This window comes from Pelodiscus sinensis, chromosome 5, assembly GCF_052426305.1.
Source record: "Pelodiscus sinensis isolate ZL-2025 chromosome 5, ASM5242630v1, whole genome shotgun sequence".
NCBI lineage: Eukaryota > Metazoa > Chordata > Testudines > Trionychidae > Pelodiscus > Pelodiscus sinensis.
Genome location: NC_143056.1, coordinates 24,085,406 through 24,098,858, shown reverse-complemented (window position 1 = coordinate 24,098,858; position 13,453 = coordinate 24,085,406). Strand labels below are relative to the sequence as shown.

At 44.2% G+C, this 13,453-nt stretch overlaps 1 protein-coding gene across 9 annotated transcripts in view; it reads left to right on the top strand.

The window, feature by feature from the left end:
• The window catches only part of EVL (Enah/Vasp-like), a 211,449-nt gene extending 199,067 nt beyond the window's left edge, over positions 1–12,382 (top strand). For 7 of the 9 annotated variants that reach the window (XM_075926581.2, XM_075926578.2, XM_075926577.2 and 4 more), the window contains 6 exons: positions 2,352–2,415; positions 3,760–3,826; positions 3,933–3,992; positions 7,705–7,771; positions 9,180–9,237; positions 11,787–12,382. In XM_075926581.2, coding sequence (XP_075782696.2) covers positions 2,352–2,415; positions 3,760–3,826; positions 3,933–3,992; positions 7,705–7,771; positions 9,180–9,237; positions 11,787–11,824 — 354 coding nt within the window. In that variant the 3' untranslated portion in view covers positions 11,825–12,382. The remainder of the gene's footprint in view (positions 1–2,351; positions 2,416–3,759; positions 3,827–3,932; positions 3,993–7,704; positions 7,772–9,179; positions 9,238–11,786) is intronic. The other 2 variants (XM_075926579.2, XM_075926582.2) reach the window with 1 other exon arrangement.
• Positions 12,383–13,453: the final 1,071 nt, after the last annotated feature.

Below are 13,453 nucleotides of genomic sequence, written 5' to 3'. Positions count from 1 at the left end.
CTGCAAAGCAAAAAGGGGTTTTCTATACTAGCTGTTGTACTGAAATCACTTGAAGGCTGGAAGCACCGTACTTATCCACTTCACACACAATCAAATGACTAGTAAAGGTTTTTACATTCAATCAAACACAAACTAAATTCAATTGAAACAAGAATCCCCTTCTTATTCACAGACCAGATATTGTCTAAACCACATCAGTGGTTGCCTCTTTACACTGTGCTCATTTAGGTTGAAGAGGCTTCACCTTATTTATCCCTCAGCCCAAAAGGAAAATACCCTAGTGGAAATCCAATTAGTATCTCATCTCAGATCAGTTCCAGATATTTTAGTTTAAGCTTGCTGCATCCCTGGGCCCCAGACATCAGCAGAACTGACTTGTTTCATCCATCATACATGATGGCTTTGCAAAGTAGATTACTTACTTTCGCAGTAAACCAGTGCATTGCAGATGCCAGATTACGTTTAAACCTGGTTTCTAATGGGGAAGGGGACTTTAACCACTGAGCTGTTCAGAAGCTGCAGTGTATCTTTGTAATGTATGCCATACCATTAGGTGTCCATTTGTTTGTTTGGTGGCTCAATCAATAAGAATTTTGGGTTTATGGCAGGACTAGTAGTTTCAGTGCACACCTGTCTGAACCATTCTGTCCGTGTGCTGGATATTTCAGTTTGTCCCCTCAAAGATTAAATGAGGGCTTTGATTTTGATTGCATTTTAAAGTGAACTTTAGGGCAGTCCCAGAGCTAGCTTTCCTCTAGGTAACTCAGATGGCAATAGCAGCGAAGCCGTGGCAGCATGGACTAGCAGTTCGAGGTGGCCTTGTACACCCCAAGCTGTCGTGGCTTCACTGCCATTGTCATTTCAGTTAGCTAGATCAAAGCTAGCGGGGCATTTCTACATATGCTGCAGGCACCTCTCTCTCCCTCTCATTGAGTGTAGACATTCCCTAGAGGCACCATGGCTAGGCGGACAGGAGTAGTGCCGTCCCCACTTCCATGCAATCCTTTGCCTCTCTGCTGAGGCTGCTGGGCCTATAGGCTCTGTTGCTTCTGGCCTATGTCTTGTACCTTTAAGGCAGAACCCCGCGCTGTGGAAGTTCGCTGAAAGCCTGGAGGCATCATGCCACAGGCACACGGCTGCTACAGCTTCAGAGAGCACCACCCTCAAAGACAAAGCACTACCTGCTCCCTTCTCCTCTTTGGGACATGTTTCTATGACTTCCCAGCCTGTTTGGAAGGGCTGGCTGCAGTTGCAGTGCTGAGGGTGCTTGTACTCCCATCAGTGTGAGGGCTTCCATTGCGTGCAGCTCCTAGCTAGGTGAGCAGGACCTGTATGTTCATCCTCTCTGCTCACAGCTTTTCCTTAAGCTGGGGTTTGAACCATTTGCCTAGCAATGAAAGGCACAGTTACGCAGACTCTGCTCTCCTACTGTCTGCTTTGCTATTAACTCATATTCTACTCAGAACTTGAGTTTAGTCACATTGTAATGGGCCTGCTTTTGGTGTGATGGATCTGGAATTCACCCATGGGCTGTATAACAGTAACAACTTTGCAATACCTTAATGGTTGTTTTGTACTTTCTATAATGCTTAATGCAAAACCCAGCAGCCACTCAAACTGACTGATTGCTTTTTTCATTTGAGCAGATGTGTTCAGTGCTTTTTCATAGGGAGCTCTTAAATAATATTTACAGGTCAGATACATTAGGCTGGATTCTGCTCTTGGTTACTGTTATATAATTGACTTCAGCCCGGTTTCGGGAAGAAATATTTAATGTCTTAGTTAGGATAGCTAAATAAACTGAAACTGCTAGTGGAGAGATTGGTCTGAATCCTGTTCTCGCTTACTCCTATGCAATCCAGCTGAATCAGAGGAATTATGTAGGGAGAACAGACCAGAACTTGGTCCTGTATTTCTCCAGCAATACAGACACTGTCTGAACTAGGAGATTGATTAACTCAAGGAACGGGAAACGGCAGCCAATTCTTTTCAGTCACAAGCATGAGTCGAGCCCAAGTGAGTCGGTAGCATTGGGTCATTGTTATAATTTGCCGTGGGTTTAGTGAGCTGAGTGGGTGGACTTCAGTTGAGATCCTAGTAGAAAAGATTAAAAAGAAAACACCACTCATCCAAATGTCCCCCTTTGTGGAGCGACTGGAGTTTAAATGAACTAGGGAGTGATCTACCATCTCATCAAGAGGTGGTCCCCTCAAGCCAGCGGTGAGGCACATGGGCAGGAAGCTTGCACTGATACTGCTTGTGCTATGGATAAAGGGAGAGCATCCATCAGTGACTATTCGCCTGAAAAATGTTGAGTTTAAATTTAGAAGCCTGTATTTTTCTTTTTTTAGGAAGATGCTAGCACCTCGCCTTCACCAGTCACACGAGGCCCTAGCCAACAGCAGAATTCTGCAGGTATTAAATCTGATTATTAGCACTCTTCATCTTCTCCTTAACTCAGTGAAACGTTGTACCATTGGAATCTGGCTTCGTTATCTTGGCTAGGAGTAGGGGGGATTTAGTAACAGAACATCAACAAATATTTTTGTTATAATTGAGCAATAGCAGGTGAATATGAATTTTCTTCTCAGAGCAGTATAAAGACCCAACAGTCAAGCTAGGTTTGTGGACTCAGATTCTCAAACACCCTGAAATCAGTGAGAGTTAGGACCCTAAATACTTTGGGAATATGGCTTGTGCTGCATACGCTTTGTTAGGGGAGTTAAGGGGAGCTGCACTGATTTATACCAGCTGCGGAGCCAGTCCAAATGTTTCCCTCCCTTAACACAGTTGCTACTCACAATGGGCATGATTCTACAAGGTGCTGTGCCAGATGAAGGGAATTAGAGAAGCTTGGCATTTAAAAGAACTGAGCCCTTAACATAATGTGGGTTTCAGTGATGAAGTTGAGAACAAAAGATTAAATAACAGATCATTTACAAGACATGCAGATATAAACTGGTGATGGTCTTGGGCTTCGTAAGCCCTAACAGAAAACCCTTCCAATAAACTGCACCGTTATGGCTTACCTACATTTACAATACTGCAAAGTGAGCTGCGCCTCTGTAGCACTTCAGTGGAAATGCTTCCTATGCTGACAGGAGGGCTTCGCCTGTCCACATAGTTACTCCACCTCCCAAAGAGTAGTAGCTAGTTTTTGATAGGAGAATTCTCCCACCAACATAGCGCTGTCCGTACAGGAGAATTCTCCTATCAACATAGCACTGTCTCTCTGTGGCCGTGTCCAGACTCAGGGGTTTTTTCGAGAAAAGTAGCCTTTTCCCGAAAAAACTTCCCCTGCGTCCAGACTCAAGCCGCGTTCTTTTGAAATTATTTCGAAAGAACGCGGCTTTTCTTTCGATGGCGGTAAACCTCATTTCACGAGGAAGAACGCCTTCCTTCGAAAGTTCCTCTTTCAAAGGAAGGCGTTCTTCAATGTAAAGAGGCTGTCTTCGAAAGAGAGCATCCAGACTCGCTGGGTGCTCTCTTTCGAAAAAGCGGATTTTTCTTTCGAAAGATCCGCCTGCAGTCTAGACGCGATCTTTCGAAAGATGCTCTTTCGAAAGATGCTTTCGAAAGAGCATCTTTCGAAAGAAGCCTGCAGTCTAGACATAGCGTGCATGTGTGTGTGTGTGTGTGTGTGTGTGTGTGTGTGTGTGTGTATGTATATATAAGAAAATAAAGAAAAACAGTTTCATGTTTTTATTGTGCAGGGATAAAAAGCAGAGCAAATAGTAATTCTTCATTCTTACTTCTCAGACCCTGGGAAGAAGCCATGGGAAAGAAGCAATTCTGTTGAAAAGCCTGTATCTTCATTACTCTCTAGGTGAGCTGCTCAGGTTACCGTTTAGAATAGTGGCACAGTCTGGACTGTAAGCATGCTGTCTACACGACGTGCTCAATTCATGTCTTATTTCATTCCATTGCCATAGAAATTCATCAGTGAAGAGTCCTGAAGCTAAGAGCCCCATACAATCCCAACTACCTTCTAGGTACTGAAAAATGATCTGCCTTAACTGTCACAGCTTGTCCTTTGGGAAATTGTGTCATTGTTAGTGCAGCAACTAACATTCATTTGTCCTTGTCGTGTCTTTCCTCCGCCTGTTGTGATTTGCTGTTGTCTGCTGCTTTACCAACTGAGCCAGAGTCTGGTTATGAGTGAGCTGTGTGTGAATTTGCCACACCTGATATCAAAGGAAGTTTGACTCAGGGAATGAGGGGTAGTGCCATGAAGCTGCCCTGTGATTTCTACCCCTTGGCCAGCATTCAAACAAACATATCATTGAAGTCAATGGGACTTAAGTACATGCTTCAGATTAAGTGATATTTATGTGCTTTCCTAAATTGGGGCCCTGTCTCTTGTTCTCTGAGTGAATGGGGAGCACATTGTACCACAGGGAAGACAAAGGCTGGCCTGATGGATCTCTTTGTTACCTAGCAGCCAGCTAGGTCTTGTTGACCCCTCCTCAACAAGTCTTGCAGGGTGATCCTTCCTGCCAGGAATAGCATGTGTTGCCCAGTGTCCGAGGACACTCACAAGCAGAACCCATCTAGGAATCTGTACCCAGCAGAGGAGAAATTATTTTTCTAATAAGGAGCATGTGCAGCAAGGAGTGGGGAAGAAAGAATGAAGTGGAGTGCAGCCTCGGAGCTTCTAGAGAGGGCACCCAGCAAAAGAGGACATAGGAATGGTCTGCTATTGGTAGGTGGGAAAATCAAAGGGAGGAGTCCAACAAAGCTTGTCTATCCAAATTACAAGCACAATATGCTGTTGGTTGCAGATATTGAAAGGTTCAAGTGTGACATTGGAAAGTGAGAAAGAAGCTGCTTTTCCAGTCAGCCCATACCACAATGTGGCTATCCTGTAGAGCCCTGAGTGGTGTTGGGACAAGTTAGGGGTTGGAGGTGGGACATAAGTGCTTGTAACAAACACTTTTCCTTATTTGACACTGTTCCTTTGTGCTACGGTGTTGTTAACATATAGAAAAATACAAGTGGGTGATGGCAGATGTCTGTGGGTACTGTATTAAAGAGCAGGGTCAAATCCTGCACCCCATTTCATTCAGTGGGTTTGCAGGTGTAACGAAATCGTTACAGGTGTAACGAAAATCAAAATTTGGCTGCTTGGGCCTATGCCAGATCCACCACACAATGTCTTTAAAGATGTGCCAGTTGCCATTAGATACAGATGATCAGAGTATTCCCTGTCCTTGCAAATGCTGAGCTGAAGCTTGTTTTCACATGGTAACTGCTTTAAGACCACTGCTGTTTGGAGGCCGTTCACTGGGAAGCGCATTCATGTTCCGTTCAAGTTCTAGCAGAAGACTAGTACTCTGCTTGTTCTCTTACTCACACACTTTGGGGGAGGGATTTCCAAAAGCACTCCCTGTTGGCCTTGCTCTGCTCCCATTGAAGTCAGTGGGAGTTTGATCGCAACCACAGTTAAACCACCACTAAGTCCCTTCAGAAACCCCTACTCATCACCTTTCTGATACCTCATTTGAGCAGCATAAGGATCAGGATTGAGGAAACACAAAGGGCTTGGTTGTGCAGCTCTTTTTTGCGCTAAAGTCCCACTGGAATCAATGCAAGGCTGGCCTCAGAGAGATCTTGTGCCGAAAGATGGTAGCGGCACTGTTCTCATTGGGCATAGGCCATTTGATCTCTTTCTAAAACACTTTGTAGTCACAGATTTCAAAAAAAGGTTCAGAGCCTCTGCTGGCTATTTTAACAAAGAAAGCTTCTTGAAACGCCAGCATTCTCAGTGACACACGCTGTGGTGCCCTTGGCGATAAAAAAGAGAGAGGGCTCAGGTGTAGTAATACAAACCTGAAGTCTGGGATTCTGGGCCAAGAAACACCGCTTGTGTGGCTGCAGCCTTCCTGCTCAGCCTGCCTAAGGCTGGGTTTAGCAATGGGATGGATTGCTGACTCTATTCAGTAAAATGGTTAAGTGGAACAAACATCACTTTTTGGGGGGTTTACCATTGTTTTAGTAGTGGAGGGAAGATGAAGACTTCATTTTCAAATGTTTGAGTCAGCCATTGGTCCTGCAAACCTCCAGCACCTGGGATACTAACTACACAGTGCTGTTTGTTGTAGCTCGGTGGTCCAAGGCTATTAGGGTATGGCTCCACTAGCCACCCTAGTTCGAACGAGGGTGGCTAATGTAATCATTCAAACTTGCAAATGAAGCCCAGGATTTAAATATCCCGGGCTTCATTTGCATGTTCCCGGGCGCCGCCATTTTTAAATGCCCGGTAGCTCGAACTACCTGCCCGCGGCTATAGGCAGCATGGGCTAGGTAGTTCGAATTAACACTCTTAATTTGAACTACCGTTACTCCTCCTACTCCTGCAATGAGGAGTAACAGTAGTTCAAATTAAGAGTGTTAATTCGAACTACCTAGCCCATGCCGCGTGTAGCCGCGGGCAGGTAGCTCGAGCTACTGGGCATTTAAAAATGGCGGCGCCTGGGAACATGCAAATGAAGCACGGGATATTTAAATCCCGGGCTTCATTTGCAAGTTCGAATGACTACATTAGCCACCCTAGTTTGAACTTGGGTGGCTAGTGTAGCCATACCCTTAGAGAGACAAGGTGAGTGAGGGAACATCTTATACTGGACCAAATTCTAGGGAGACAAACTTCTGAGCTTTCACAAAGCTTTTTTTCAGGCCTGAACACCAAATAGGTTTCCCAGCTCTGAAAGGAGCTCTGTGTAAGCTGAAACGCTTGTCTCTTTCACCAAGTTAAGTTGGTCCAATAAAAGATATTTATCTCACGTGCCTTGTCACTGTAAATAATTAACAGCCATAAAGAACGCACTTTAAAGTAGCCACAGAACTATCTAGAATGTAATATTAGTGACCAGAACTCTTTGGACAAAGTCTTGTGATTTAACTCAAACCTCAGCCTCTCTGCTGCATTTGAAGATTAGAAAACAAGATCGTTTGCTGGATGGTAGTGATCAGCTGCAGTCTGCGCTCTCAGTACAGTATAGTGTCGCTTGCTTCGCAAGACATGCTTGCTGCCAATACTCCAGCATGCCACAAGAGGGAGTAGTGGAACACGTGAAAAGTGAACCTACTCCAGAGCTGAGTGTTGGGATTTCATCTTGGTCAGGGTTTTCAATCTTTTTCTTTGATGCCCTCCCCTGCCCGGTATGCTATAAAAACTCCAGTGCCCCTCCGTTGCAGGAGGGGGCTTGGTGCTCTGCACTTCAGCCAGGCAAACTGGGGCTTCTGCCCTGTGGGGGCACCAGAGCTCAGAGCTTTAGACCAGGAACCACTCCTGGTTTCAGCTCTGCAGGGGAGGGGAGAAGCCCCGGCTCAGGGCTTCAGCCCTGGGGCTCCATTCCCAGCTTCAGTCCCACAACAGGCTTCAGATCTACTGGGACTCGGGCACCCAGCTATAACCACTTGGCTCTGCTCCTGGCTTCAGATCCACTAGGGGTTGGGGCTCCCTGTGGTTCTGCTCCCAGTTTCAGCCCTGCATTTTAGGTGCAGGGCCCCACAATCCCTGAAACCCACCCGAGGTCCTAGTGGGCTGGGGACCCCGGTTGAGAAGTGCTGCGTGGGTGGGTGTTGTGCCGCAAGAGACTATTAACATGCTTTAACCATAACGACTCTACCAAAAACCACCTGGCTTAGTAACCACTGCAGAGAATTGATTTGCTTCTTTATCCTTTGTTTCCATTTCTCAAGGATGAAGCCCGTGAGCAGCAGCAATGACGTGGCTATGGATGCCTTAGATTTTGATCGAATGAAACAAGTGAGTAGGTTTTTTGAGCTTAGGAAATTTGAAATGGGAAGCTGTTTTTCTCCTTTGTTTTTGTCATACACAAAGGGCAACTGTTCAAGCTAAATGAAGATACCAGTGTGGACACAAGAACAAATGGATATAAGCTGGCTATTAGGAAGTTTAGACTCGAAATTAGGCGAAGGTTTCTAACCATCAGAGGAGTGAAGTTCTGGAACAGCCTTCCAAGGGAAGTAGTGGGGGCAAAAGACCTATCTGGCTTCAAGATTAAGCTAGATGGGTTTATGAAGGGGATGAATGATGAGATAACATGATCTTGGCAATTAATTGACCTTTTACTATCAGTGGTAAATAGGCCAATGGTGGGAAGATAGGAGTTACTTTTTTCTGGGTGTCTGGTTGGTGAGTCTTGCCCACATGCTCAGGATTCAGCTGATCGCCATATTTGGGGTCAGGAAGGAATTTTCCTCCAGGGTAGATTGGCTGAGGCCCTGGAGGTTTTTCGCCTTCCTCTGTAGTGTGGGGCACGGGTCACTTGCGGGAGGATTCTCTGCATCTTAGGGTCTTTAAACCATCGTTTGAGGACTTCAGTATCTGAGATACAGGTGAGAGGATTATTCTAGCAGTGGGTGGGTGAGATTCTGTGGCTTGCGTTGTGCAAGGGGTCAGACTAGATGATCATAATGGTCCCTTCTGACCCTAAAGTCTATGAGTAGGGGTACGTCTAGACTACATGCATCTGGCGACAGAGGCATGTAGATTAGGCTACCCGGCATAGGAAAATGAAGCGGCGATTTAAATAATCGCCGCTTCATTTAAATTTAAATGGCTGCCACGCTGAGCCGATCAGCTGTTTGTCGGCTCAGCGCGGTAGTCTGGACGCTCCGCGGTCAACATCAAAGGCATTTGTCGACCTCCCAGGTAAACCTCATCCCAGGAGGCATACCTGGGAGGTCGACAAATGCCTTTGATGTCGACCGCGGAGCGTCCAGACTACCGCGCTGAGCCGACAAACAGCTGATCGGCTCAGCATGGCAGCCATTTACATTTAAATGAAGTGGTGATTATTTAAATCGCTGCTTCATTTTCCTATGCTGGGTAGCCTAATCTACATGCCTCTGTCGCCAGATGTATGTAGTCTAGATGTAACCTAAGATAGTAACATCACTTTTTGCCTTTTTGTTTGCCCAGACTTACAATACTCCTGTTATGGAGGAGATCAGGGTAGATCATTGTGGTTTCCTGAAGCTTAGAGGGGAACAGTCCCACTGTTATTGGATCAAAATGCTAGTGTAGCTATGCCACCCCCTGGTACATCAGCAAGCACAGGACTTGGGCTCTTTGGTTATCATTTTTATGGACCAGCCAGGAAAGGAGGACATGGAATTCTGAACACACATCTTTTGTTTTGTCTCATCAGGAAATACTGGAGGAAGTTGTAAGAGAGTTACACAAAGTGAAAGAAGAGATAATTGATGGTAAGAAATAGAAAAATAATTGATTTTGATCAATTTGGTCCTGAGAGATTTTGCTTAAATTCAACACATGAGAAAATAGAAGCTGCCGAGAATTCCTCAGAAAGTACTTTTATAACTATAGGTTGAACTTCTCTAGTCTGGCACCCTCAGGACCTGATCTGTGCCGAACCAGAGAATCTGCCGAACCACAGGAGGTCAGTATTATCGAGCAGCATTACCAACACTTCCACTGCTTACTGGCCTCTTAGAAGATATTTAGAGGCAATATTAGAGCTAAATAACAGCACAGAACACTGAGAGCCAGGACTGGTGGCTGTAAATATACTTTATGAGATTACGGGAAACTTGGCCATACCCCAAATAAGTGGACGTCCAGCTAATTAAAAATCATGCTGGACCATGGATGGTGCCAGACTAGAGAGGACTGGACTAGAGAGGTTCAACCTGTACTTTCCAAGAAGCTCTTAGTTAAAATATATGTTTGTTATATGTAGATATGAAATAGGTATGACCAGCATGGGTGTGACCATTGCTCAGAGGCTGGCGTGGAACCACGTGAGACAGAAGTACCTATCGGTACTGAGTTTTGATCACTCAGTTGCATTTTTATATGCCTTATTTGTGTATGCTCTGTTTCAAAGCGTGAATGCAAGGCATGCAGTCTGGATCCTATCAGGAGTTTTGCTTTGCCTTTTGGGGATGGCATAACTATTACCTGTCATCCTGATTTCAGTCAACTGTGTATATCAGAGCTTCAAGTAAGGGATTTTTACCAGCAGGACAAAGACTACACTCTTTCGTGCATACCTAACTGAGATGCTCAAAACCCAGCACTGGTTTACATGCAGATTGGAAAGAAGGAAGTTCTGTTGTCCTTGGTCTTTCAGTGACTATGCTATGTGATGAATTCTCACCTGTGGTAAATACAGTAGGGTACCTCGCATATAACAAAACTGAATTGCTTCACCTGTGTGTGTAGCTTTGTTCATTCAGCAAGTTTTGCCCTACCTTAAACAAACTAGATTCCGATACTGGCTACTCTGTTAGCAAAGAAAACACCCATAGCTTGGTACTGTTCCAGGGACAAAGGATATTGATTATACAGCAATAAAAACACTCCACTACAGAATTGCTGGGATCATTGGACTTGTTGCTCGGCAGCTGAAAGGAAGCAAAAATAAATGTTATTTTAAGTATTTACAACTTCATCCTCTAACTTACTGTATGAATATTATTAATGATAGGTGGTACCATAGCAGAGTATTGATGTATCAGGGTGGTGGTGCTCAGAAGTCCCCACAACATATTTAGAAAATTGTATAGTACCTTAGGCTGTGTCCAGACTCAAGGGTTTTTTCGAAAAAAGTAGCCTTTTTTTGAAAAAACTTCACTTGCGTCTAGACAACAGCCACGTTCTTTCGAAATTAAATTGAAAGAATGCGGCTTTTCTTTCAACGGCGGTAAACCTAATTTCATGAGGAAGAACACCTTTTTTCAAAAGAGCACTTTCGAAAAAAGGCGTTCTTGAATGCAAACAGGGCGTTTTCGAAAGAGAGCATCCAGACTGCCTGGGTGCTTTCTTTCGAAAAAGCGGCTTGCTTTTTCGAAAGTACTGATTGCAGTCTAGACACTCTTTTTCGAAAGAGGGTTTTTCGAAAGATTCTTTCGAAAAAGCCTCTTTTGAAAGAGGCTTGCAGTCTAGACGTAGCCTTACATTGGGACCACATCTCCTTCCCAACAGCTGCAGTGATCAGAAGCTAAATCTGAGATTTGTCTCATAAAGCTTGTGTTTTTATAACCATATTCTAGCAAAATACAGTTTTCTAGCATGGTTTTGAAACTACATAAAAAGAATACTAATTTCTCTAGAATGTGACTGTTGGTAGAAAGTTGTAAGACTTTCCATGGATCTCAGCACCAGCATAGAGCGAACAGTGTGGTGCAGTTGTTAGGTAGAGGAAAGGGAATCTGAACTATTTGGGTCTGATCTCACCTGGCTGTATGACCTACCTACACTATTATACTTACCCTGTACATGTGTACTCACAAGAGCCGAGTGAGGCTTAACTTATAAAGTGCTGAACAGTTTTCAAGAAATGTGACCGTTGTTTTACGTGTGTATTTGTATCATATTTTTTCAATGCATTTTTAACAATACCCTGATTTATTTTACTAAGATTTGTGGTTCCGGGGCAACATACATGTTGGTGTAAGGCAGCCTAATTGTGCTGCTATTGAAATCAATGGGAGCAGGAGTAGGCACAAGTTGTGCAATTTGGGTGACACGGGCAACTTTTAATAGGAAAAGCAACAATTAGACGTGGATAGGAAAATACAAAACAGAACAGCTCTTTTACACACAATTTCTTACTTTTGTTTGTCTCCAGCTGCAATTCCATGGGTCCTTCTGCCCTCTTTGCTATGCAAGTTACTCTCCCCCTCGTGCCAATGTAAAACTTACACCACCTGTGCCTTTGTCTCAGAGTATTTATTTACCACCTGTCACTGGGAGTAGTTGTCTGAATTAACCTTTTGATTTGGTTTTCCAGCCATAAGGCAGGAGTTGAGTAGAATCAGTACAACATAATGACTGCACAGCATCTGCGAGGTACTAAGGATGCTAGGAAGATTGGATCATTTCTAAGTGTATCAAGGTCATGCAAGATGGTGAAAGAGGACACCTGCACTGTCTTTGTTCTTAAACCCTTTTTATTAGCAGACTGAGCACACTTTGAAGCTTGCTGCTGCCTTGGATTTGCTTCATTTTAAAAGTCTTAAAGAAAATATTAAATTTTAAATTTCTGGATTTTTTAGATTTCATCTGACACTGCACATGAGATTTGTCAGCCTTTTTTGTATTTTGTATTTGCTTATTTAAATGTATTATGTTTCTTTTTAGTAGTAGTAAGAAAACATGTGAACCATTTGCTTTTAATAGATGATTTCAAAGTAATTTTACTGGTAGTCTGCAATGTAAATGAAGACCCTTTGCCAACAGAAATGTATTGTGGCATCACCAGAAGAAACAGAGACATGTTAGTTGTCAGCCGACAAGTTCTTTGACTCAGAGTTATCACAATATTAAAACAGTACGTCAGTGCACCACAGTATCTGTGTTCATATTGGTAATAAACTGTTGATTGTCCACACGGCCCTGCCTTTGGTTTTGTTCATTAGTAGTTCTAGCTTTGTGCTTTAATTTCACTGGGATGCTGTGGTGTGTTTTCTTGGTGGCTCTGGTGAGAACGTAAGAGGAAGGCTGACAACGTGTTGTGAACTGTTACGTGACATTCATTTTTAATAAAATGAGAAGGAGTGGCCCATCACTGCAGCATTAGCCAGCATGTCAGAGGCTGGCCAAGTAGGCAACTCATTACCTGCTCTCCTTCCCTGAGCACTCACAGGAGTGCAAAGCCAGCTGTGCAGCAAAGGTCTAGGTGGGAAACAACTGGCTGTTAGCCTCACCTTCCTGTAGCAACTGCAGTATGGGCTCTTATCCCTGCCCTCTGTCCACACTGAGCAGGGCCAGACTGCAACCCATTGTCCCGCTGCTCCAGTCTCCACTCTCTCAACTCAGTCCTTTCTGCCTTCCTTCCCTCCCTCCCACCAAAAAACCCAGGTCATGACTTAACATTTGTAAAGTATATCTTGTTTTGTTTCTGAAGGTCGCAGCGTGCTCAGAGCAAGGGTGGTGACAGCATTAATAGCTGCTGCAGCCCTTGTCCACATTGACAGTGGTGGTGCAACTTTCCTGGTGTGTGAAACGTTTCTCATGATTGCGCATATGGCCCTGCTTCAAGCAAGGCCTTGGGGGAGGGGCTGCCTTTAGACAACATTTCAATGGAAACTGGGTATTTCAGCCTCTGCGTTGTCACACCACAATCCCAGTGGCAACATTAGAACAGGGTGCTTGACCTGTATTTTCTCAGTATATCCACTCAGCTCTAACTACTTGTGCCATAAATAGGGGCCATTCTTTTAGCTGACTTAGTTCTGTATACAATTTACATACACAGAATCCTTGCTCTATTCTCCTGCTCTTGATCATTTTGTCTGGTGTGAAAGAAATCAAACAGTTTCAGCTCAATTAAAACTGTTGTTTTCTATCCCCAGCTGCTACTGAAGCAGTAATTCCTGCCATTAGCTTTTTAGCAGCACATATCACTTGGATTGTACAAATATCTTAGGGTATGTCTACACTACCCCGCTAGTTCGA